Raw genomic sequence first — 25820 nt, 5'->3', positions numbered from 1 at the left:
CTATGACTTTGAAATATCAAAGTTCCATTTGTATGGGCTGATAAGGAAGCTCATTATTGATGCCAGCGAATCAAACCAAAGAAATGCTTCTAAACATCCTATGCGTATCCTCTGCATCTGTCTGTGTGTATTGTGTCTAGGAAAAGTGGGCAAACAAGTCATTATGCTATTGTTGCAATCCTAAATGATCATTCACAGTTACGATTTCGAACAGGCAGCCAAGGAATTGTACTGTGGTGCAGTACCACCTAGTGGCCCCATTGAACAGGGCTTTATTGGAGACAAATACTGGTGTTCAGTATTAACTGCCAAATGCTGCATTTGTTGATGCTTTTTATTATTGTTATTGTTATTAAGTTTCTGAAGGAACACAAAACACATGCAAAAAATGATACAAACAGTCTAATACCTAAATTGGTAATGATGTTTAGACCCGTCAGATGCCAATATATGGCTGTCCAAATAAATCATAAAAATCTGGTGCTGTGGCTTAGCTCTGCACTTCTTTCTGAATAAATGCTGTTAACATGATTTTACACATTATTTTTAATGATTTAAAGCAAGGCAGAGACTGTCACCTTTAAAATAGAATTTATAATTAGCAGTGAAGTTTTGCCACACGTAAGCTTTCATTCCCTGTGCAAAATGTTAATTTTCAAATGACGGATTACAGAATATTCTGAGTTGAAAGGGACCCACAAGGACCATCAAGTCCAACTCTCAAGTGACTTAAGGCAGTCACATAAGGGGATTGAATCCACAACCTTGGTTGGTTGTCAGCACCCTATTCTAACCAACTGAGCTAATGTTGAAACTCTGCTTATCTAAGAGCTGTAAAACACAATTCCAATAGATTCAGAAAGGTATATTCTACAATGGAACTCAGCCATTCTGAAACTATTAAAAAAGTGGGAAATTCATAAAGCAGACTTCAAACATGAATTAATTACATGCACTATAAAGCATATATCACACAATCATAATGCATTTACATGAAAATGGAAAAGTGAGTACAAAAATCTCTTGTTCACAGTGTGAAAATAAATGACTTGTTCTATAACAACTACAAAAGTAGTATCTGATTTTCACAGTTTGGATATTACTTATTCTGATAATTTATTTGACAGCCTTTGTAGCACAATCTCTTCTTAATACATGGGAAAGAAACATTTATATGTACTATTTGTGCTACTGAGCATTTTAGTTCTCAGTCAACAGGAAAATAAAAACTGTTGTTGGAGGAGAAAACAGAAAGTGCAAGAAAAAGAATTAATTATTTTCTTTATGTTATCTGATAATTTTCATAGGACCAGCACCAACTGTCCAATGAGACTTGAGAGATAAAGTAAACAGAAAAACCCCCAACAATAAACCAGCCAAAAAACCCCAAAAGATAACAACAACAACCCACACCAAAAATGTATTGAAAGCAGTACTAATTTGAGGTCATATTCAGGCAATTACTGTCCCAACCTATAATTCCATCCAATAGTCTAATAGAGATTGTCTTGTTTTGGAGAGGATATTCTGGGAAAGAAGGTACAGAGAGGACAATAAACAGAACGAGGGACAATATTTTCTGGCCCAAAATCAGACCAAGAACATATCCTTAGCACTGACTTGCAGAAATCATGCAATACAGTACTTCTGTGTGATTTTTTTTGTGAGGTTATTTGTAGATAAGCTGCTTGCCCTGAAAAGTTGTAAACCAAATCACAATAGGCAAACATAAAACTTACTCAATTTCACTTGTGTTACAGGCACATTTTATTGTATTAATCAGAAATCATGGAGCTGTCTCAAGAGGGGAAATTCTACATGTAGAGTGGGTTATCCTTATTAGGGGGTCTCACCTTTAAATGGAAAATTTTGCACACCATTTGCATCCCTTGTTTTATTTCCTTTTTGCCCAATTTGCTTTACTGGCTGACAATGTAATGGCTGTAGTTGGTTGATTCTTAACTTACAAGGTCATCCTGCTGTTTAGAACTGGGAGGATTTTGCTCTTCCCAGACCATCTATTCTGCAGTAATAAGATTTTGATACTTGTCTAAACATAGATATAAAAACATAACTTTCCCTACTTGCTGTGTAGCTTCTGGGGCTACATCAACTTCCACACCTAACACAGATACACCACAGAGGGAGTACAGCCCCAGCACTGTTTTTTTTTCTTTCCAGGTGTATGCAGAACTGATATGCCATATACTTCTTGTAAGGTAGGATGTATATAACAATCTTACAGTGACACTACCTGGCTCTGCAGATACTAACACTGCCATCTTTTATATCTGGTTAGGGTTTTTTGAGTTATCAGGTATTTCCAGCTTCAGCTGACTTCAAGGAAGCTTTCCTATTTGCCTGTTACTTCTCTAATTTGATTCTTTAGATGCACTTTTTAATTGGTTTGGTTTTGTAAGTGAATTGCTTTGTGAGGTTAGAGGACCAGTGCTACAAAATGAATCTTTTAAAATCCAAATGGCACATATTCATACAGTGAATGGCTACAAGTCTCCTGGAACTCCTGTGAAAGTCTATGGAGAAATGAGTTCTGCCTGGGATTTCGTTAGTTGTAGGTATAGATCAGCCCATACTATACAATTTAGGCCCATACTGTATTCTACCAAGTGTCTTCATACCCTGTTACCATTGCATGTTTCACTGCTACTCAGGATGAACTCAACCTCATACAACTGCAATTTTTTCACAATCATTTCGCAGTCACTAATTTTTATTACATTTCTAAAACCTTCTGTAATCCAGTCACTAGCTGAAACTTAACAAAATTAACCTAGGCATGCAAAGGAATTAAAGCCTTCATAATTTACTCTTTATATGCTTCTGACACATCAAAACAGAACAGCTTTTAACTATGTTTCAAGACTTTCTCAGAATGCTTCTGTCTCAGTTGGACAGAATTTCTTAAGAGTTAATGAGCTATTGTGAGCTGTAGCCCATTCTCAGATAGATTCCTTATTGAATTAGGCAAAGCATGACTCCAAACACACAACTTCAAATAGTGGAACCAAATATTAACTACATAAAATGAAGCATTTTAGGATTTTCCAAGGTTTTATTTATCTTCTTTTTATGTTCAAATCTCTGAAGAAGGGACTTAAATCCCAGTATCCCAGCATGTATCAGGGTACATGCTGTTCTTACATAGGTCTTCCTCAATTTCTATTCATCTGAAAGTAAATAAAAGTAACAGAAACTGTGATATTACCTTAGGTTGTGTGCCACACTCCAAGAAAATGTATGAGTAAAATATTCTTCTACAAATGTACTTAGCCTTTGAACACTGAAAGCTAACAGTATCATCATTGCATTATATCACTACTGAATATCTGTAACAAAAACCAGGGCTGATCCCCAGCATTCAACAGCATCCAAAAATCAACATCCAAAAATGTTCTCTATACAAAGCAGAATTGTACTTTGCAAATGCCAGGTAAAATCCAATGCAATTAAAGCCTTTAAAGCTTCAGTGGTGCTTCATTTACACAGAAACTAAGTCATGGGAAATGTTGTGATTATTGAAGACATCATAACAGCGATAATTTTAACCTGTATTTGTTGAACGATTGGTTCAGTTGCTCCTCAGCAGAAAGGCTTCCTTCTTGGTCACTCATCTGACAGGTTTCATGAAGCTCCATCTCTGCTACAGCTCTCAGTTTTGTTTGCTCTGATAGTGCTGGGAAATGCATACGGTCTGGATAATAATAAAGAAAATTGTCTAGTAATTGTCTAATGCATCATTCAAAATAACATCTACAGTTTGATGTAATTCTGTCAGTGGTGTTACATTTGGAGAAGTGGCTGGTTTAGGTAAACACAATCTCTTTTGATCTTTTATGCAGTTTTTTATATAGTTGTTTCCCTATTCATATTTCCAATAGACCTAAGATATACAGGTCAAACAATTTGTAGAAATTTGGAAATAATAAAAAGTCTTACTCCATATAAAATTCTGTGTGGCCAGTGAAGAACTGACTTTCTGTTGTACTGTGTGGGCAAATAGTAACCAACTGTTCCTCTCCATGAAATCAGTAGAGACTTTGTTTTGTATTATAGTGAGAATTGTAAGTAAAGGAATCAAGCCACTAATCTTGAGGCATTGTGTGTGCTGTAACACCCCTGAAGTTACTGTGAGAGTAACTCTTTGAAATAATTAGGTGAAAGAGTTCAAAGTGGTGTTAAAACAATTATGTGCAAGCAACAGTACATCCTTCAGTGGCCACATTTCACTAGCACAGTTCAGTTTTTGCAGTGAGCTACATTAGTTCAGAGCCTGAGTGACCTCTTGGAGTCATGCCACATTTCCAGCACCTGTCAAATGGCTCTTTCTCTAGGGCATGCAGACAATGGAAACACATTAAAATAACCATATCTGCCAACAGGGGCAGGTTTAGAGAACAGAAATTGGCCCCCATTGTACATGAAGCTGATCAATAACAGGGATTGATTCTATTCTGTGTGCTCAGTCAGCCTGTCATAAAGAGTGTCTTTAACAAGTACAGCGGGCAGGATGGCACTACCCTGGTAGCTGGGTGTTGATGCCACACAGCACAGGCATAGCAGCTTCTTGTCATGCATCTAGACTGCATTCCTTCCTCTTGATTCCTTCGCCCTGTCAGTCAGCTTTTAGAGGGTGGAGAAGAAAATTATTGCAATGGAAATAATGAACAATGTTCTTTCTCATCGTATCTTTCTGTGCACCTTGTAACATGGTTTATCAAAATTGATCTATAAAAATCCACAATGCTGTAACACATAATGCATTTTAATTGAATCTGCAATATATGCATGCATGAATTTAAACAGATTCTTTGCATGAATTAATGTGAATATATAGCATGTGTTTTCTTTGCCTGTTATCCAGTCAATTATTACTAGCAAAAACAGATTCTAAAACTAGCTTTGCACATTTGATAAGCGCTACTGGGGGAGGGGAAGGAGGGAAGAGTGTAATAGTGGCTGAGCTAAGGTAGCCTGAGGCATTTTTCTGCCTGCACAAGGCACAGACAGACAGAATGGATTGGGGACGCTGTTCCAACAGTATCCTTTACTCTCTTGGAAATGTGCAGCATTTGCTTTCTCCTTTTTCTCTATATCTTCTGTGATGTTGTCAGGGAGACAGTCCTTGACTCGCACCCCACTGCTGAGGCCATCCCCCTTTAGAGCAGTACTACCCCCAAACCTTGTACCCACTGGAAGATTGAAACCTGTTCTGTGACAGGCCCCTGCATGATCTGTTAGGTGGCACAGAATAAAAATCTCCCTGTGCTGTCTCTTCAGTTAATTCAGAGGAAGCCCAAACTTCATTCTAAAGAGTGTATTCCAAAAGACCTGGCTTTATAATGTATTTATAATTAATTGTGTTTATATTTATATGCTTTTTAAAAGAAATGATAGTGTAAAGAGGTCCTAGGTAGCCTTTCTATAACATGGTTGCCTGTGAAGTACATCGTACATCTATTAAATTCCGCAACAACATTTGTGAACCTCCTTTGATTTTCTTGTTACTGCCATAAAACCTTACTGTAAATTGATCTTGAAAAGTTACATTAAATGGGCATCTTTTCATAATTAAATTAGAGTAAAATGTCTGTTCCCTTCTCATGTAATTAGAACTCCGACTGTCAATTTCAAAAGTAATCAGGCTGTCAAGACAAGGTACAATCTAGTTATTTTAAAGGTCAAAATGGTTTTATATTTCAATTTTTCATATTTAGCTTACTAATATTTTACAGGACTCAGACTTACTTCTTTTATTTATAAATAGTTGTAATTTTAATGTGTTTAAACCTGGTACTGAACAGATCAGTGAAAGATGTGACTATTTTAATTACATTCTAAAAGGACATTCTCTATATAACCTTTGAGCACAAGCCTGCAGTCATTGCTGAGAAAAACTCTAGCTGACTTGATAGACTGAAATTTAGAATATAACAGACACAAAAAATAAAAATAGGTCAGTAAGATATAATTGTAAGCACGCTACACGTTTTTCACATTATCTTTGCTAATATCTAGCAAAATATTGTTCCGCAGATAAGGACGGATGGTGCCTGATGTCCAAATAACCTTTTGATTAACTTCAGTTGTATTGTTGATATTTAGTAACACAATCATTTTTCACGCAGTTGCTTACAGACAGATACAATAAATAATGTGACTTACGAGAAAAATGTGGAAGGTATCACACACTCGGGCATTTTGTCTACAGAACTTCTCAATCTATTTTTAAATATTTCAGAAAGGGGAAGGAATGTAAATGATCAGTGCCACATTTCTTATCTAAGCGTTATCAGTAATACTTAGAAATCCTTTCCCCTCTCCTGACTTTTATTTATTAATAGCAGCAATTTGAGCATTCAGCATTTTATCAGTTTAAATATTCTAAGTATAACAATAAAACATATTTAATATTTTTTCCTCCTGGTTATTTTCTCTTTTATAACAAAGAACCGTAAAGGCAGCAAATACTATCTCTGGTTGAGTGCAAGAGAGAAAGTAAACACTAATTATAGCAAATAACTATTAGTGTCAAAGGATTGCAAGACATTACCAATATACACTTAAGCATTTCAGAGCAGACAGTGACCTTACCTTCATAGCCAAGGAGAAAGCATGTCAGCAAGTTAGGGGAGACCTCCTCCAAAATGGAACAAAAGGCAGAGAAAGCACCTGGGCCTTTTAAATAGAGTTTATCTAGAAAATATTCAGTTCTTTTCTTGTAGCTCTCCTGGGACCAAATGTCTTTGTATTCCTCCAAGGAAAAGACTCTCTTGTAAACCAAATATGACAGCACTTTGTTCACATCCAGCTCCTCCAGTATTTTCTCTCTCTGATTGCTTGGGATTTCAGAAAGCCACTTACTCCTGTTTTCATTTTCTCTTCTGGTAGATTTTGCACAGTTGTAAAACCAAGACTTGGCTGTTCTTCCAAACATTTTGATATTTAAATAGAAAATAGAAAATTCTACTTCTGCATTTATTGTGAAGTATTCAGTACGCAAAATAAACATAATGTGGATGGCTGGAATGCAAATACATACTGTTGTCTGTGATTATTGTAATTCCAACGGAATAAAGAAGGCCTACATACAAATTATGAAGAAATCTAGCTCAATGCCTGCAGCCTCCTAAGAGGATTACATTACACTAATTAGCCCTTTACAACTGTTAACAGCTTCTGAACCGTAATGATGAGACTGAGAATTGCTTAGTTACTGTTACTTTTTAATTCAGTAACTGATCTTCAAAGATATCCCTTTGCAAAAAATAATTCATTCTAGAAGACAGCTGATCAAACTGAAATAATCTGTACAAGCTGGTACAGGACATAAAATAAAGCATCCTTTGTACACTTTGATTTTATATTCCTCAGAGGCCATACCCAAACCACAAATGTCCTCCACTTCTTTTTCTTCCATAAAATATTACCTTTAATATGCAATGAAATTACACATTAAGAAAGCAAGTTTCTATATATATTTTGTAAACTAATATGCAAAAAGTAAAAAAAAAAAAGGTTACAGAATAAGACCTTTTTTGTGAAGGTAAATACATAACTACAAAGAATAACATTTCTGCAGGTCTAGATTTTTATGCCATTTCTAAGCAAAATAAACCATGCAGCGTCCATTTCCTGAGCCAGGTTTAACAGTGGAGATTACTGCAATCCCAGTGGAGGTGTTCTGCCACTGATAATCATTCATTGAGGATCACACATTACATAACCTCCCTTATGCAAATGCTCCTTAGTACGTGGGCTTCTCGGTCTTGTTTTCATACTTTCTGTCAACATAAATTCCCTGTATAGAAAAGCTATGAATACTTCCTGCCTCCTCCTTCTGGTTTTAGTCTATTTTTTCTATTTCTATTGCTTCCAACTCATAATGCATCCATGGCCTTGCTTGCATGGCTTTACCTGTGCTCTTCTAAAGGGTAGTTTATCTGTTTTGGAGCAAACAAATATATTTTGCCAAGCTTTTAGTCCAAAGAGTTTTAGAATATTTTCTATTCTTGTGATCTTTAGTTGCAACACTGTATCCTCCTGGCAGGCTTCTTTTTCCAAAATTTCAAGTATTTATCAGTTAGCACTAAAGCTAACCACTGACCATATCATAAGGCAGGAATTTTATTGTGTATGTGAGTATCCAGTTAGCCAGCGAGACTTCACAGAATTGTTTGGCAGCATCGCCTGTCACCTTGTGGCTGTTTGCAGATACAACAAGCCTCTGTGTGACACATCATCTGGAGCAAAGATCACGGGATTATGTGTTATTTGAAGCAATATTAATGGTCCCAGTTTACAATGTTACGGTTTATTTGCCATAGCAGTGAGATTCTCACACTCCTGTGATCATCTCAGGTCTCATCCCTGTGCTCTGCACATCACACACCAGAGAGATCCTCTGGGGGAGAGAGATGGTACAAAGCAGCTGCTGTGCCAGCCATGAGCCATCCTAACCATGAGCCAGGGAGCACAGCTAAACCAGGGTCATCTGCAGAGGGAAAGTAGCCAACCTACCTGGCACATCTTCTAGGTAGCCTTTGAAAGGAAGGGCTCTTTCATTCTCAAAATTCCCTCTAGTTTTGAATTTTTATAGATTCAGTACAATTTTTTTTCTCTTCAAATTTTTTTCTGTCTCAGAAATTCTACTAATTAACACCACATTATCTCAGCAGATAGAAGATCCTGATAGAGGGTACTGGTACTCCATATATGTTAGACAGCAATCTCTGAATCAGCCTTCTTGGCCTCTACAACTTTAGAGGGGAAGTTCTTCCATTACTTCAATAAATGCTAGCCCAAAGTTACATGGTTTTGGATTCATAAGGCAATACCCAAGATGGTTAGAGAGGTTACAGAGGATGTAAATTAATTTAATTTACAAATTAAAAATATTTCAATTTTAATTTCAATTAATTTTTAAAACAAATTTAAATTTAATTTCAAATTTAAACATTTAAAAAAAGAAATCTGGGTTTATTTTATTTTATATGTGTTTATTTTATTGCGCTGATAACACTGTCATCAGTATCCTAAGCAGAGTAAATAATTCTGCACAGTAGTGAATTTAAAAATTAAAGGAACATTTAACCTATCAAATTAAAAATGAAATAGATTTCTAAAGGAAGCTATTGATTATTACTTTCACACCTGCCAATCCAACCTCAAAGATACATGACCTTGATATAGTGAGGGATAGAACAGATGTTGTCAAGCTGCATCTCTTCAGAAAAGGAAGGAAGAATTGGTGCAAATGAAAAAATTGCATCGGTATCAGTTTGCTGAGGTATATTAACTTAAAATTTGTGAGTGTACACTATAGGAGTGTGTTTGGACTTGATGCACTGAATAATTTTAACTTTTATAATAAAGTTAATATAAATAATAATAATGAAATTTTTCTTCTAAAGGAGTATGTTTTGAGCCAGACATGTCCCCATTCTTTTTGTTGGTAAAAGAATATATTCTTATAACCTCAAATGTGTTCTTATAAAATCTTAAAATCACAAAGAATGGGTGATATAGGAAATGTATCAAGTTGTAGACAATTTAAAAAATTGTCTCTCTGCCTTCTCACATACCATATAGTTATGTCCCATTGTGTAAACAGAAGAATAAAGTGCAAAAATTCTGATTTGGTAATTGCCAATTTGGTAATAAAAATCCCCACCTTTTAAAGCCTGAGTATAGGTTAAAGGCGAAAATTTGAAAGTGTGTTTTGAGAAACTGAACACAGAAAAGTGAGGGTGAAGTACAATCAATGAAGGAAACTAGATAAATTGAAGATGCCAAAGAAGAGTTCGGACAAAAGGATACATGGGAGTACATGGTGGGTATAAAAGATTTGTGATGGAGACCTATTTTTTTCCCAGGGCCGAGGAACTGAGGTATTTATGTGCAATGACCTGTAAATGATGCAGCAAAGACTGTTGGGCTGTGCACTAGGAGTTGTACAATCCTCCCAAGCTCTGAGTCCTAACACCTGGCAACACCTGTTTATTTGACATTGAAGTCATATAAGGATGCAATCTGACCAACATGTTTTAACATTGACATTGTTTCATAAAGCGTTCAAGGAAAGACTGAATGTGGCACATGGTGCCATGGTACAGTTGACACCGTGGTCCTCGGTCATAAGTTGGACTCGATGATCTCAGAGATTTTCTCCACCCTCATTGATTCTGTGCATACCGACACTTCCCAATTGCTGTCCGGCCCCGGGTACGTTGAGGAACCACCGGCACAGCAGGCAGGGCCCCACAGAGCCGCTGGCTCAAGAAGGAGGGAAGGGATGAGGGAAGGCCCCTCACGGCCCCGCAGCCGCGCCCGGCCGGGCTGAGGCGGCGGCGGGCGGGGGGCGGAGCGCGGGGCCAACATGGCGGCGGCGGCCGCGGAGGCGGCGGAGCTGCGGCTGGCGCGGCAGGAGCGGGAGCTGCGCTGGCTGGTGGCGGAGGTCGGCCGGCTGAAGGAACCGCAGGAGCTCCGCTGCCCCGGCAGCGCCAGCCCCGAGCTGCAGCGGCTGCGGGCCGAGAACGAGAAGCTGCGCTACCGCCTGCTGCACCTGCGCCGCAGCCTGGCGGCCGAGCTGGGCCGGGCGGTACCGGCGCAGCCCCCGGCCGGCCGAGAGGTAGCGCCGGGCCGCCCGCGGCGGGGACGGGACGCTCACCCCGGGCGGGCCGGGCCTCCGCGGGCGGGAAGGGACGGGACGGGGACACTGACGGGACCGAGCCGCCTGTGCCCGGCCCCCGGGAACAGAAACCTGTCGCGGTGTCTGCCCGCAGCACCGGGCAGCGGTCTCCGCCTTTGCGCCGAGGCGGCGGGTTCACAGAATCGTAGAATGGTTTGGGAAGGACCCTAAAGATCGTCTCGTTCCAACCCCCTTGCCATGGGCAGGGAAATCTTCCACTGGACCAGATTAATCAGAGCCCGATCCAGCCTGGCCTCGAGCACTGCCAGGGATGGGGCAGCCACAGCATCACCGCGCAACCTGTTTGAGGTATCACACGACTGAAGTTGCCGGGGCTGCTCGCTGATCTCCAGCGGCCTCGCTGGGGATTTTGCTGGTGATAATTGTAGTAGTAAAATTTGGGAAATTGCGTTGAGAGGACTTTGCTTGGTGAGCGGCATTACTGTGTCTGCCGAACATCAAAAGGATGCAGTTTTAGATGTGCCATGAAAAGTCTTTGTACTAAGGACATACCTTATTCCCTGTAATTGCCTTTTTAGCCCAGTGTTGTACTGGTTTGGTTTGTTTCCATGATTGCTGGAAAAAATCTTAAAGGTATAGTAGGGGTATACTTTGAATTATCACTGTTTTTAGGAGGTCTCCAGTGCAAGTCCAACTGATGCAGTGAATCAAATTAAAGAGGAAAAGAAAGAAGATGAAGCTGTGAACCAACACCAGAATGATGTAAGTGGTTCTTTGATACCACATAACAATAGGACTTGTTTTTGGCCAGGTTCAATAAAGGCACTCATATCCAGAATACTTTGCTGTATTTTGAAATCCTGGCTTTTGGGAAGAAAGCATGCTGTAGCCCAGAGAAAAAAACCTCACATTATTCAAGAGCTTCATCTTGCATTAGAAGGGTTACTGATATATTCTTAGGTCTCTACTTTTTATGTAACCGAAGAATTTGGGTTGTTGGAAAAGTGATGGTTTTGTGGTGCCTAAGGAGAATGATGGTTCATGAGCAGTTAAACAGCATTCTTGTTGGCTGAAAGGAATGGCAGCACTGCTGTAGTACAATAGAGCTTAATAACTCACCTTAAGCTAAAATACAGAAACCTTCAGTGAACTGTCTGGCTTGAATCTGATGCTTTGAATGTAGTGGCAGAAGTGAGGGGTTGTTGAAGTGATCCAAATTTCCCCAGGATATTGGCCAAATGCAAATTTTGGGTCAAGAATATAAGCTGCTTTCTGAGCTCCAACTCACTGAATCATTTGGGCCCAGACTGATGAAAGTGTGCTGAAAATTGGAAAACCACTATAAAATATTCAGTGAGTTGGATTGGACTATCCTGTATGCAATTATGTATATGAATTTTAGTATAAATTCTAGTACAGTTAAATCTGGACAAGTTGGAACCTGTATGCACCAGCACTGTGAATCCTTTTATTCTGTTTGTCTCACAAATATGCATGTGTATGATCAAATTCATGTGTTACAGCTCCAGTGTGTGCCGAGTTTCATAGAAGACAGACTGAAGCTTTATGAAGCACTGAAAAAAGAGCATGATGCTTTGCTAGCTTACAGAGCAGCCAACCAGAGCAAATCTATCAAAATTACTCTGACAGACGGAGAGACGGTTGAAGGGGAATCTTGGAAAACCACGCCATATCAAATAGCTGTAGGAATTAGGTAACCTGCTCATGCAAGGAGTTGTACTTTTGTAGTGATAAAAGTAAATTGGTTTGCTTGGAAAGCATTGGCACATCGGCTTCATGTAATAGAAACAGCTGGTTACAGTTCTGAGTGATGGTTGGGGTTCTGTGCTGGGATCATAATGCTTGCTTCCAATTAAATCTGTGATGCTGCTAGGGATTAAGAGACATCAGAAGTTTTGAGTTAGCAGATACAGTAGAACCTGTTGTAAGTAGAAGCCTTTCCTCCAGATCCTGAACTGTTGAACAAAACCTCTCAAGACCTTAAGATTCTATGTCTTAAAAGTAGGCAAGTGTTTAAGAAGACCACAGAAACAAAAGTTTAAGGTCTTCAGGTGCTACAAGATGTGGATGTGGTCTCATGGGGTTTAGAAATCTTAAGTCTTTTACAAATCTGAACCTAAATATTCTTGTCTCTTGGTATCTTTTCTGTTTCTTCAGTCAAGTTTTGGCTTCAAATGCAGTCATAGCCAAAGTGAATGGTGAACTCTGGGACCTGGACCGTCCACTGGAGGGAGATTGTACTCTAGAGCTGCTCACCTTTGATAATGAAGAAGCCAAAACTGTGAGTAAACACTGTATGGTTTCTGCTTGATTAAATAAACTAATGACATAAAATTGATTGCAGCACTAAGCTTTTAAAATCTTGCATTAAAAAAAATCCACAGAACTATTCAAGTAATGTATTTCCTATAATTCAACAAAGATTGGATACTAAGCACCAGTAGTCTGATAGTGAGTAAAATATTTGTGTTCTTTTCATCTTTCTCTTTAGCATTAACAAGTTATTTCTCAGTGGAGTTTGTACAGAAAACTTTGAATTTTATGTTAACCTGAAACAGTCTGTGGTCTGGCTCAGTGCATTTGAAGATCAGACAGTGGAAGCAAAGTGAGGCAGTCTCTACTGTTTTCTAAAAGCTGTTCAATATTAGGCTTGAGTCAGAAATAAAATCTACACCTCCTTGTACTGGCACTGTTTATTGGATCCTTCAGTAGACTTATCTTAATCAATTAAACTAAACATATACTTAGCAACATGACCGAGATTTTCCTTTAATGGTATTCAGTCTGAAGCTTGCATTAACTTTGTACACTAGGATTGGATTTCAGTTTTGTCAAAGAGCTGTTCATGTGACTAAGCTTGCTGAAGACATTTCAGGAGCCTGTAAAGGCTTTATCTTGTAGCAATAGCTCTTAAACAGTCTGAACTAATAAGAACTCAGAGCATCACACTGGTATTGATCTGTTGTGTTGTTGGCTTCCCTCTTCTGATATTTCAGGTAATGTAGTTTACAGGCCCATTAATAAATGTACTGAATGTGAGCAATGGCAACTTAATTGGCTGCATGGCTTTAGATGTGATTATTGGTGCATAGACTTTGACTGAAATGGACTTACAAACGAGCAAGGTACAGTAAGTACTGAGTTGAAGGAATTGTGCAGACGTGTAGTCATCGTCTTTCAGACTGAAGTATGGTGGGCCTTTAGTGCTTCATCTGCCATTATATTAATTGTTCAGACTACTTCAAAATGAAAAGATTAGGTTGTTTTACCGGTTCCAGTCTGTGTCCTATCTGCAGATATATCTCTAGTTTGTTTTTTCTTCTTTTTAGTTACATAGTGCCATTGACCTCATGGTTTGCTGACCTGACTTCATTTACAGGTTTATTGGCATTCAAGTGCTCACATTCTTGGAGAGGCCATGGAAGGATATTTTGGGGGCTGCTTGTGCTATGGACCACCAATTGAGAATGGATTTCATTATGACATGTATATTGAAGACAGGTACAGTGTCTTAGAATTTTTATATTCCATATTAAAGCTGAGTGCTAGAATTATTTTGTTTCTGCATGTTAAAAATATAATTGTGTCTCTAATATGATTTGAAACATAGTCTTCTGTGTATACAGTTCAGCTGAGTGTGTGTATATATTTAAATTCAGAAGCAATGTTCAGATACCTGCTCTGTAAGAGTTGAAGCTGATCTGTGGAAAAAAATGCAGAGTATTTGGGTTGAATTTTTTGAAGTTCCTGTGAGGCAAAGGGGGTGATTTCCTTGAAGAGTCATGCAAGTTTGGTTTCCAGGGGCCATAGTCACTTGTAGAAAGGGCAAAAATGCATGTAACTTATCCTAGGTGTTTACTACTTTTCTAATCCTTGTGCACAGCTTTACAATTCTGTTTTTTCCTTGTTTATCTCTCTGTAGGCAGGGAGAATAATGAATCTGCATGAGCTGATAAACTGGCTCTTGTGGCTGGGTTGAGCCTTTTTTCCCCTTGGTTTATTTTTTTTCCTAAATCAGATGTATATTTTGAGCTATAGGTCTTCCAGACATTTAATCATGTCAGAGAGTGTTCCAGGAATGATTGCAATGGGTTTGTTCAGGGTGGTACTGTCTGTGTTTCTGGGTTTAGTGTCTGAAAATACAGCTGATTGTAAGTAACTAAGAAAAAAAATACTGTGACAAACGACAACACATTCCATGTTTTTCAAGTTAGAAAGTGGTCACTTGAAAAAATGGGAGTATCAGAATAATTAATTTATATTTATTTTGCCTGTGTCATTTTATCTAGAAGTGTGTCTAGTACTGAATTCCCACTACTGGAGAACCGTTGTAAAAATATCATAAAAGAGAAACAGGCTTTTGAAAGGCTGGAAGTCAAAAAGGAGATCCTGTTAGACATGTTTAAGGTAAATCTTTAGAGTAGCTGTGGATCTGGTACAATGATCTTTTAAAATGTGACTTTTATGCAGTATTGCATGTGACTGACTCCTCAGAGCAGTACCTGTCTAGTAAAACAAAGGAAAACAGTAACAATACAATCCTTCTCCCCCTCTCCATGTACCTCTCAAGTGATCAGGATGTTTTCAAGCACTTATTAAAACAATCTGTATTCTACAAAAACACATTTCAAGCTCAATGAAGTAACACATAAGTAAATGAAAGGTATTCATTTCTTCTGGCTCACTTGTGAAGACAGGTCAGAAAAGGCTTTAGCTCTGGTCCTGTTTTATTCAGTGAATATCTCCAGTCTCACTGTACTGTGTGATTGCTTTTCACAAGTTCTTTGGGGTGTTCAGGTGTTAATCACAATCCTCAACACACCCTCAAGGGAGTTAAGATGTTTCTGTCTCTTTCCCCTCTACTTTGCAACTCTTCTGAGAAATATATGTAGAGGTTTTTTTGTTGTATTGTTGTTGTTTTGGGGTTTTGTTCTGGTTTGGTTTGGTTTTGTTTTTTAGTTAGAAGTGTCTTTTACTGGCACACTTGTATCATTAAAATTTAATTTTTAAAGAGAATTTTATTATCTATTTTATTGATGTTTATGGCTTTTCATGTTTCCACACTCAGTATAACAAGTTTAAGTGTCGTATCCTTAATGAGAAGGTGAAGACACCAACTACCACAGTATACAGGTAAAGAAATATACTTGAAAGGCATTATAAAGTATTTTTTTAGCTAATTAATTTAATTTGAGAGAATAGTTCGGTCTTTTTATTCTAAGTTCTGAATTCTTTTTTGTTTGGGACTTAAGTTTGCAATTAATATTGCTGCTTAGGTAAAATGAGGTATTTTCTTTCTCTGCTGGGGCAGATGAGGTCTCAGTTTATGGACAAATGTTGAATTCAGTTTTTATGTATTCCCTCTGGCTTCAATACACTGATTAAAATAAATTGCTGTCTCTGACATTGGCTTGCTGCATAATGGATAAAGCTAACTAGCTCAGTGTGGAGTGAGGAGCCTGCTCTTTCGGTTGCTTGTTAGTTGGTTGGAAAATGACCGTTTTCTGTTTGATATGCATAGTGTAAAATTTCCTGGCCAGCTTGAACAAGTCCAGGTATGGAACTATATGAATTGGCAAATGTGTTATGATGCTGTTGAAAATGGATCAAGTGTGCTGAGCATTTACTGAGTGAATATTCTGCTTCACTAAAAAGCACAGTTACATTTAAGGTGCACTGAATTTGCTGCATGCTGCATTTGTTGGCATGGTTGAATGTGTCACTTATTAGTGACTGTATTGAAAAATATTGTATTGTTTAGAAACAAACACTCTTTTTGTTTTGGCATACAGATGTGGTCCATTGATTGATCTCTGCAGGGGTCCACACGTGAGACACACTGGAAAAATTAAGGCCTTTAAAATAGTAAAGGTAAGTCTAAATTAACTGTGCATTGAAACTGAAATAAATTGTCAGTTGATTTACCTATATATTTATTTTTCCTGAGCTGATGATACTAGGGCTGGTCCTTTGTATTGGATTCTTTGCTTACTCTACAGTAGTTCTTTTCTTTCCCAGCTCCCACTGTACAAGAAGAACTACTGACTTTGGTCATTGGTCTGCATCTGACATTTACTGATTCTTGACTAAAACAGTAGTTCCTCAGTGAGAGTTACCAGTATGTTTTTTAATCAGAGTGTTAGTGTAGTAACATGCACAGTTAGACTGATGCAGAGCACTGCAGAGCTACTTTAGCTAGTGGTGACCAGATGAGCTGTTCTGCCATGCACAGGAGAGAAATGCAGTGCCTAAGCTTCTGTGGCAGGACTGGGCCACTATCTCCCACCAGCACTGCACTTCACAGGACAAGTGTCCTGGTTAGTCTGTACCAGCTGTCACATCTGAGTGCAGGGGGGAGTGCGTGCTCTGTTTACACAGAGTAAGTGAGCATCAAGATACTTATTGGGTCAGAAAATAGTATTTTGACCTTGTCAGATGGTATCTTTCAGGTATAGGAGATAAAGTGGACTTTGGCAGATCTGCAAGTGCTGCTGTTAAAAAATGGCATTGCTTCCAGGAAAGCCAGAGATTGTTTGCAGAGGCCTCTGAATTTATGGTGTAGTTTACGTTACCCACAGATGCTAATTTTGGTGACCTGATTAGACTGAGCTCTTTGGAACATTCATCATTGTGGCTTCCACTGGCTTTTTAACTGAAGTGTTATGGAAGTCGAGTTCTGGGGATTAAGTGGGTAGAGGGTTAAAACTGCTCAGATTTATCTGTGAGAGTTAGGTTTGTTTTGCCTTCCATGTTTCCCTACTGCATTATGTTTCCATTGTAAACAAGTGCTGCCTTTTTAGAAGCTATAACATGAAATAATAAAATATGCCATGAGTTAAAACAGGTACCTAAGAGAATAAAGTATGATTTGACCTGTCACTTTTTTTTGTCTTCTGTACTAGTATGCTGACTAAAAGGCACTTCAAGTCTCTTTGCATTACAAACTAATGCTGAAGGACTGCATATAATTCTTTTTCCAAGGAAAAATACAATACTGTTTGAATGGGTTAGTGTTTATCCTTCTTTCCCTAATATTATATAATATTATCTTAAAGTATGGGTTTTATGGGTTTTATGTATCAGAGTTCCTCTACATATTGGGAAGGAAAATCTGACATGGAGACTCTGCAGAGAATATATGGAATATCCTTTCCTGATAACAAAATGATGAAGGAATGGGAAAAGGTCCAGGAAGAAGCCAAAAACCGGGATCATAGGAAAATTGGAAAGGTACACTATTCCTCTGTCTATTTCTTTTATACTTCTGTTATAAAATTCATTCTCTTCCCCTGTATTTTAGTTTTGGTTTGATTTTTTTGTTGTTGTTTTTTGACAGTTTTAAGGGGTTGAGTTCTATTTGCCTCTTGATGTTGGTTACATTTTAAAATTTTAATCCTACAAACTCAATTTGTCACTTGCACATGAGTGTTAAACTAATGTTGGGAAGAAATTAATGGCTTTAGTCCCTTAGTTTAGGGATATAAATCTTAAACCTATTAATGTAGAATCTTTGCAGATCCTACCTAAACCCCTCTGTTTTTCACAGAAGAGAATTTATTTGGAAACTATGTGAATAACATGGTTTGGTTATTCTTTATAATAGGCATAAATTTTGTGAAATGTGTATTTACATGGTCAAAGAATCAAGTGGAATTTGATGTTCTTACAAATTTCTAAGAGTAAGAACTGCAGATCAGTTTACTGGTCTTGCTGAGAACTTGTAGACCATAAATCATCTTGTTGCCGTACAGTGTCTCGATGTGTGTGAAGTAGTTACATTCTGCAATTCTCTCTGAATTGTTGTTAGAGCATTTTGGTTTTAATTTACCTAGGAGCAAGAACTCTTCTTCTTTCATGATTTGAGTCCTGGAAGCTGCTTTTTCCTCCCTAGAGGTGCCTTTCTTTATAACACGCTCATGGATTTCATAAGGGTGAGTATATACTGATGTTACTGATGTAAGTCCCAACAGCTTGATTAATATTTGTTGATCTTAAATAATAAGCTATTCATAGCCTGAGCTACCCACAGAAAGAGAAGTATCTATGTATGTATACATATACATGATTTTCACAAGGATTATACAAATGTAACCTTTTTGAAAATAAGGCAGAGTGAAGCTGTGTTTTTCCAATTGTGCACAATCTACATGTGCAGTAGTCTTACCATGTCCCTGTAAATTGCCATCATAATACCACAGTTAAAAAGAGTCAGGCTTTTGCTTGTAAAAAACACTCTCACCTTTTAAATGTTGCATTTGTTCTATAGGGGGAATATCGCAGGCGTAATTTTACTGAAGTTGTATCTCCAAACGTCTTCAACAGTAAACTCTGGGAAGCTTCGGGACACTGGCAGCACTACAGTGAAAATATGTTCTCTTTTGAGATTGAGAAGGAAACTTTTGCCCTTAAACCCATGAATTGTCCAGGACATTGGTTTGTACTCTCAACTGGAAAATGTCTTGTTTTACGTCATTTTTCCTTTGTGGGGCTGAGGAGAAATAAAAGGACTATTAATTCATGCTGTGATGTATGTTTATGATAGACTGCTAAGCCAGTGTGTCCAGAGAGCTTCTGTGACAGTGTCCCAAAGCAGAACTTTGCAGTAACTCTACACTGAGCTGGGTTTGTGTATGCTAGCACTAGTCTGTACCACTAGTAAATGGCAATTCTGTTGGATAGAGGTGGCCATCAGATGTGGTGTTCCAAGAAGGGTATGGATGAACCAGTGTTGATTTACTCTTATGGATTTTTCCTCAGGGGTCTTCAGCAGTTCATTGAGTGGTGTGCTTTTTCTGTTTGCCTGTCTTTCAGGATGTAACCTGAACGAGTAAATGCTTAAAGATGTGATTACTGTCTGTACTGAGCTTCGTTTATTTTTGTGTTGTCTTAAATCTCCTGTAAGAAGGATAAGAGGAAGGTTCTTCCATGTTCCTTTTAGCTTGATGTTTGCCCATCGTCCCCGATCCTGGAGGGAATTGCCTCTTAGACTTGCAGATTTTGGAGTTCTTCACCGAAATGAGCTCTCAGGCACTTTGAGTGGCTTGACTCGTGTAAGGCGCTTCCAACAAGATGATGCTCACATCTTTTGCACAATGGAACAGGTAAAAAAAAAAAGCACCTCCCACACCCTCACCAGTCAACCAAAAAAACCTAAAAAAACCTCTCCCAGTGCAAACTAACAGTAAACCAGAAAAAAATCCCCAAAGTATTTCAACTCTTCATTTTTCCATTGTGTAGCATAATGCTGCTTTTGGTGGTTTGTTTTTTTTTTTTTTTTTTTGCTAGGTGTTTCCTTTTATTTAGAAAAATGCATTGGGCAACTAAATCCCAGAAAGTAAGATTTGTTACATTTTCCATCTCCCTCTGCAAAAAAAAAAAAAAAAAAGCAGTTGATCCACTGTTTTCTATAGAAATGCTGAATAAAACCTTTATTTTGTCAGTAATGCATAGATTTTAGTGGAACTACATAACTTCAACTCAGGATACAATTTGTCTCCAGAACCTCATGCTTAACAAAAGTACTACTTTACTTGCCATGCTTTGAAGCCGTAACACCTCAGATCTCTCTTTGCCCATTAAATGGATTTGGGTTTATTGGATGTAATTTTTGAGTGATTATTAATTTTTTCTTATTAATTAATGGATGCTTATGTTCTGGTTATGAAGAATACAGTGGATTCAATTACATTTTTATGTAAGTAAATTTTAACCTATTTTAATATGTTTTATGTTTAAGATTGAAGAAGAAATTAAGGGTTGTCTTGATTTCTTGAAGTCAGTTTATGCTGTCTTTGGCTTTACCTTTCAACTACATCTTTCTACAAGACCAGAAAATTATCTTGGAGATTTGGAGGTCTGGGATCATGCAGAAAAGGTAATTAATTTAAAAGCAAACATACTTAATATTTTTACTTGCAGAGGTAGATATTTAACCGAGTTCTTCCATGCTGCATGGTGAAATTGCTTAAATCAGATGCTGAATACTGCCCTTAGTGGAAATTCTTGTAGGAAAACATCGCATTAAATCTGAAGTTTACATAGAAAACCAGAACTTTCAGATTCTTACTTAGCCCCTTAACTTGAACTAGTTAGATTGCTAATAATCTTTTTTTTCTGATTAATCATAATATTTATACAAGGAACTACTATTTCCAGATTATTTGTCATAAATGAACAAATGCTTGAACAACAGGGGCTGTGCTGCTTTTTGACTCCTTTTGAATTTCAAAGGCAAATGCTTTGACTTCCACTGATGAGACGCCCTTCTATACCTCTTTTAATTACTCTCTCATTATTGTGATTAGCAACTTCAAAACAGCTTGAATGACTTTGGAGAGCAATGGAATTTGAATCCAGGAGATGGAGCATTTTATGGACCTAAGGTTAGTGACTCAGCATTTCAGTATAACTTTGGGATGGACAGAAATGCAGATGTACTGCAGGCAAACTATATTTATCTGTGTTATTTTGCTTCACAGATTGATATTAAAATCAAAGATGCAATTGGTAGGTACCATCAGTGTGCTACCATCCAGCTTGACTTCCAGCTCCCCATTCGGTTTAATCTTACTTATGTTGGGTGAGTGGTTAAGCTAAATATCTTCCTTTTTAAAATGAAATTAAACAGTAGCTTTTATTATCTGTAATTCCTATTATGTACTAATACTATAATGTTTATTTAACAAATGATTAGCTTGTAAATCAGCCAGCTGGTAGGGAGAGCAAATACCCTGAGCGAGCAGAGGAGCGAGTCATGAACTTGAAGACATTTTCTCAATGTAATGATAGCTCACTTTAATTGTAAATGCAGGAAAATCTCATTTTCTGATTTGTCTGCCAGTCTTGAAGACAATTGATCATAAGCTATGCTAAAAACCCCTCAGCTGAGTCAGGTTTCATTTTCAGCCTAGTCATTGTGTCTCCTTGGAAGACATGGCACACAAATTCAAACATGCCCTAAGGAGCAAGTATGTTTGTACTAAGTAGTTCTTTATTTTTAGCAGATTAAATTAGTTAACTTTGAACATAAACCAAGTGCAAGCAGCTTTTAGTGAAAATCTGGGTGGTTTCCAGCTAGGGCCACTGGGTGAATTAATCTTAGCGCCACGTTGACTTGAATATCATTTTCTGGGTTGTATTTCTTGCTGTGTTTGATTTTGCATATTATGAAGATGGGGAAGATAGAATAAGAATCTTTGTAATTTTTTTGGTCCAGCAGTATATTCTACAGATATCATAGCTTTTATGATATGAAATAATATTGTTATGAACTGGCTTTTTTTAAAAGAGAGAGGGTTTTTTTAAATTTTGGGATTGTAATTTTAGTGAAGTAATGAATAGTAAGAGCGGGTAAGATGCTGTGCAACAAAATAAAAGGAAGTCCTAATGGAAGGAGGGTGCAAGGAAGAACATAAAATACTAAAATGCACAAAAATGATGCTGAGTCAGTCAAGTGTCTTCACAAATTTAAGAGTGTGTCTCTGCCACTAGCTGTAGGCATGATTATTTTAAATTAGAATTCCTTTAAAAGCCCAGTTGACTTGAAGTACATTTTTAATAAAACCGGTTGATTTTTCATAAGTATAATTAACTGAATTTTGTCTTTCTGTTAACAGTAGAATCAAAAATATTAGTAGGATTACATGTGTGTGAATTAAGATAACTATTTAAAAAAAAAAACCTTGACTTTTTTTCAGTAAGGATGGCGATGACAAGAAAAGGCCAGTGATTATTCACAGAGCTATTTTGGGATCTGTGGAGAGAATGATAGCTATTCTAGCTGAAAATTATGGAGGAAAATGGTATGTAGCACAAATGGAATTCTAAGAAGACTTTAACGACATAGAAACTCCATATCCTTCCTAATGTCCCATATATTATAATGCAAAAATAATTCCCCTAAAATTTTCTCAAAAGAAGTCCAGATTTCTGGTCTGAGTTGTATCATATCCATACTATTTGATGGGACTGCAGAAAAAAGAAAAACAATGCAGAAGTAGGAATTGTAATTGGATGTGTAAGTCCTACATTATTCTTGTTCTTTTGTTCTTAAAAATTGTGCTTTTGTACTAGAAGGATGTCAGATATAGATAAAGCAATTATTTATGTATACAGACATTAATTAATCCTAATATGTGAAATATTTTTGTACTTCTACGATTGATTGTTTTATCTTGGATAAGATCTGGAAGTTCTTCATGAATGTATTGAAAGTACTAAGGAAGAGTTAATTCTTATTTTCAGTCACCTGACTGTCCACTTTTCACTGTAAAGTTTTAGATAAAAGTGAAAATTATGCAGAAAAAATTCTGTTTAAAGTGAAATTAGTTGGGAAGAATACAGAAGGTCCAACTTCCCCATATGTACTGGAATCAATCTATTTGCTGTTTTATGTGAGCTTGAAAAGCGGGAGATAATACACTATCCAACATCCTTAGCTAACGTAAATAATTCTATACAGAAATTATTATTGTGGAGTATGACTATGGCTGTGACTGGAAATGTAAAATGCACCTTTATTTCCTGTTTGTCCTGTGCTGGCCAGGCCATTCTGGCTGTCTCCACGGCAGGTCATGGTTGTGCCTGTGGGCCCCACCTCGGAGCAATACGCCCAGCAGGTGAGAGGAGAGCTTGACTCCTTCTGGCAGATTCCATAGATCCTTAAGTACTTGTCCTAGAACAGGGAATTAATGCTTAATAACTTTGGAGACATGCTTGGGGGGAGAGGCAAATTTTTCAGTATAAAAGTTTCAGTCCAAAATTTAAATATATCTGAGAAAGGCGTATGTAACTTGGAGTATTTTGGGTTGTTTAATTATGTACATACTTCTGTAATTATTAAAGGAGAAAATATCCTGGATGACAAACATTATATAACTAATGCTTCATTACAGTACTCTCAGCTCTAAGTAGGCAGAGCCAGTTTCTTCCATTTCCCACCATGTATATTCCTGACTTCATCACTTCTGAAACATGGCTGGTTTTACCCCTGTCACATGCTTTCCTTTTAATGCAAGAATAAGTGTGTTTATTCCTTCTCCTCTTTCTCCTTTCTCTGAGGACGTGTTTTTGACATGCAGCAGCAGACCAGCATATGTTTGATGTTATCTTGTGTTGTCTCCTAGCTGGGGTGCTGCTGCATGCGTAGATTTTTTTCAAATAATTGAATTCCTTATAATCATCCACAAGAACAAAATGATGCATATGCATGAATTAAATATTGGGAGAGATTAGTAATTGCAGCATTTACAAATGTATGTTGTAAACTATATAGTAATACTAAGAGGGTTTTGGTTTCTTTGGGTTTTTTTTAGGTTTGCAACCAATTTTTTGAAGCAGGATTTATGTCAGATGTGGATCTAGATCAAAGTTGCACCTTAAACAAGAAAATTAGAAATGCACAGCTGGCTCAGTATAACTTCATTTTAGGTAACTGCAGCATCTTATGTTTCTGAATATAATTTAAGTTCTAATGTTGGACAAAGATTGTTCTAGGCTCATTTTCTAATGTAGATTGTGTAATATTTTGTGCTGTGTCTTGCAGTGGTTGGAGAAAAGGAGAAAGCAAATAATGCTGTCAATGTGAGAACAAGAGACAACAAAATCCATGGAGAGATTTCAGTATCTTCTGCTATTGAAAAACTCAAGAAATTAAAGACTTCACAAATTCCAAATGCAGAAGAAGAATTCTGATGTTGCTGCTAGGAAAAAAAATTATTAGTTGCCTATGTGAAATGTTTCTTTCTTCCTGCACAGCAGTGATGCTATCTGAGAGAATTTTCAGTTAATGGATACGCAAAATAAGCAAATGTAGCACTTCTGGTGCTCCAGGAAAAGCATGAGAGGACAGATGCACCTGCCAACTCCTTTAACAATCGCATGAGTTTCCAATCTGCCTGAATTGCAGAATGCTTATTTAGAAAGTCTTACACCTCTGATGTGGTGGGTTTGCTGTGGGAATAAGCCAGGGCTGTTACAGTGGTGGGGATGAGGAGGCTGGGAAGGAAAGCAGATGCTGCTGGGAATGCTGAGCTCCCTCAGTCACAGAGCAGGTACCTGACTGTGACCTGGCATCCAGAGCTTGGCAGTATAGAAGTGCCTCAGGAGCAGTTTGGATCAGGTTTTTTTCTAGCTCCAGATGGTAACAAAAATTTGTGAGGGGGTGAGGTGGGATGTGAATAGCTTGGTTAATTCAGAATGTGTGTTCACAGACTATAAATCCACTGAAATCTTTGTTGGAAGTCTCAGTGTAAGAAGGCACTCGTGGAGTTGGAGTGATGACTGTTTGCTGTAATGGTGGTTGCCAAGAATGCAGTTGAATTAATGTAACTGTGTGTGAAGTGTTTTATTTTTTATCTCTGTTTGCTGTTGTTTTGGCTTATTACGAAAACAACAAAAAAAAAACCCTTTGAAAAGCCTTTTTTGTGTAATTTATTTCTTCATTTGCTGGGAGTAGTTAGAATGCTGAAAAGGAGCAGAGGGCAATTTAAATTTTAAAACAGTATGTTGGACTTGAAACTTGAAATTTCTGTTTTGTTTATGCTTAGAAATTATTTGTAAAGTTGCCATTGCAGGAAATTGAACTGGATTTTTTGAGAGATTAAATTTTACTTCTTTTTCACTTTAATATGCTGTTATTTAATGAACAGGCTTAGACAGTGTTAAGTGTATTGCTCAATTATCTAAGCTATACAGCTCTAGTTGTGATTTAAATATCACAGCCATGAAGCAGAAACTACAATTTAGTGCATAAATATTAACACAAATACAGAGCTTATGCTTTACTTCTGCCTCACATTCATACAGACCTGTGTTTAATAAGTCTGTGTTTGGTTTTGTATTCATTTGCGTTAGTGGATTTATTTTTATTTCCTGCTTCTAAAGGAAAAGGGGGAAAAAACAAACATTGAAGGAGCAAGTGCTGGGAAAGCTTTCTGTTCCACATGACAGAATTAACACGGGGAGTGGCGGGCGATTTCTATTTCTATGTTTTATACGTACATTTATTTTTATGGACTGTCGCTTTCGCGCTCCCTGTGTTGTGTTCAGCCTGCAGCGTTCAGGTTCTGAGGGTTTTTGCAGCGGCGTTGGTGTTTTGGCGGTCTCGGTTCCCGTGTGGTGCCGCCGCGGT

The 25820-nt window shown here is 37.6% G+C and overlaps 1 protein-coding gene and 1 long non-coding RNA gene across 2 annotated transcripts; one reads left to right on the top strand and one right to left on the bottom strand.

Moving 5' to 3' along the window:
• Positions 1 to 1743: 1743 nt before the first annotated feature.
• Positions 1744 to 25820, bottom strand: LOC147650720 (uncharacterized). The gene is made up of 5 exons (XR_015275838.1): positions 25691 to 25820; positions 23204 to 23363; positions 18930 to 20053; positions 3568 to 3712; positions 1744 to 3188 (listed from the first exon to the last, which is right to left on the bottom strand). It is a non-coding gene; the product is annotated as an uncharacterized LOC147650720 (long non-coding RNA).
• Positions 10372 to 25107, top strand: TARS3 (threonyl-tRNA synthetase 3). Its single transcript, XM_086849086.1, has 19 exons — positions 10372 to 10648; positions 11342 to 11431; positions 12193 to 12383; positions 12848 to 12971; positions 14070 to 14191; positions 14980 to 15097; positions 15759 to 15823; positions 16483 to 16561; positions 17774 to 17920; positions 18523 to 18621; positions 18957 to 19123; positions 19629 to 19791; positions 20427 to 20564; positions 20995 to 21072; positions 21169 to 21269; positions 22387 to 22491; positions 23235 to 23307; positions 24004 to 24118; positions 24234 to 25107. The coding sequence occupies exons 1-19, from the start codon at positions 10397 to 10399 to the stop codon at positions 24380 to 24382; spliced, it is 2376 nt and encodes a 791-aa protein (XP_086705212.1). The 5' UTR covers positions 10372 to 10396; the 3' UTR covers positions 24383 to 25107.

Source organism: Cyanistes caeruleus, chromosome 13 (genome assembly GCF_971803275.1).
Source record: "Cyanistes caeruleus chromosome 13, bCyaCae1.hap1.1, whole genome shotgun sequence".
Lineage (NCBI taxonomy): Eukaryota > Metazoa > Chordata > Aves > Passeriformes > Paridae > Cyanistes > Cyanistes caeruleus.
The sequence above is the reverse complement of the archived record's forward strand: the minus strand, read 5'-3'. Positions and strand labels throughout refer to the sequence as shown.

What these genes read in the sequence shown, in the direction of transcription:
- TARS3 (XM_086849086.1), top strand. Translation starts at nt 10,397, where the DNA reads ATGGCGGCGGCGGCCGCGGAGGCGGCGGAGCTGCGGCTGGCGCGGCAG. An exon ending in AGGCCTTTAAAATAGTAAAG is followed by an intron (nt 16,562 to 17,773) that starts GTAAGTCTAAAT and finishes TTTATGTATCAG; the next exon opens with AGTTCCTCTACATATTGGGA. An exon ending in TTTAATCTTACTTATGTTGG is followed by an intron (nt 21,270 to 22,386) that starts GTGAGTGGTTAA and finishes ACTTTTTTTCAG; the next exon opens with TAAGGATGGCGATGACAAGA.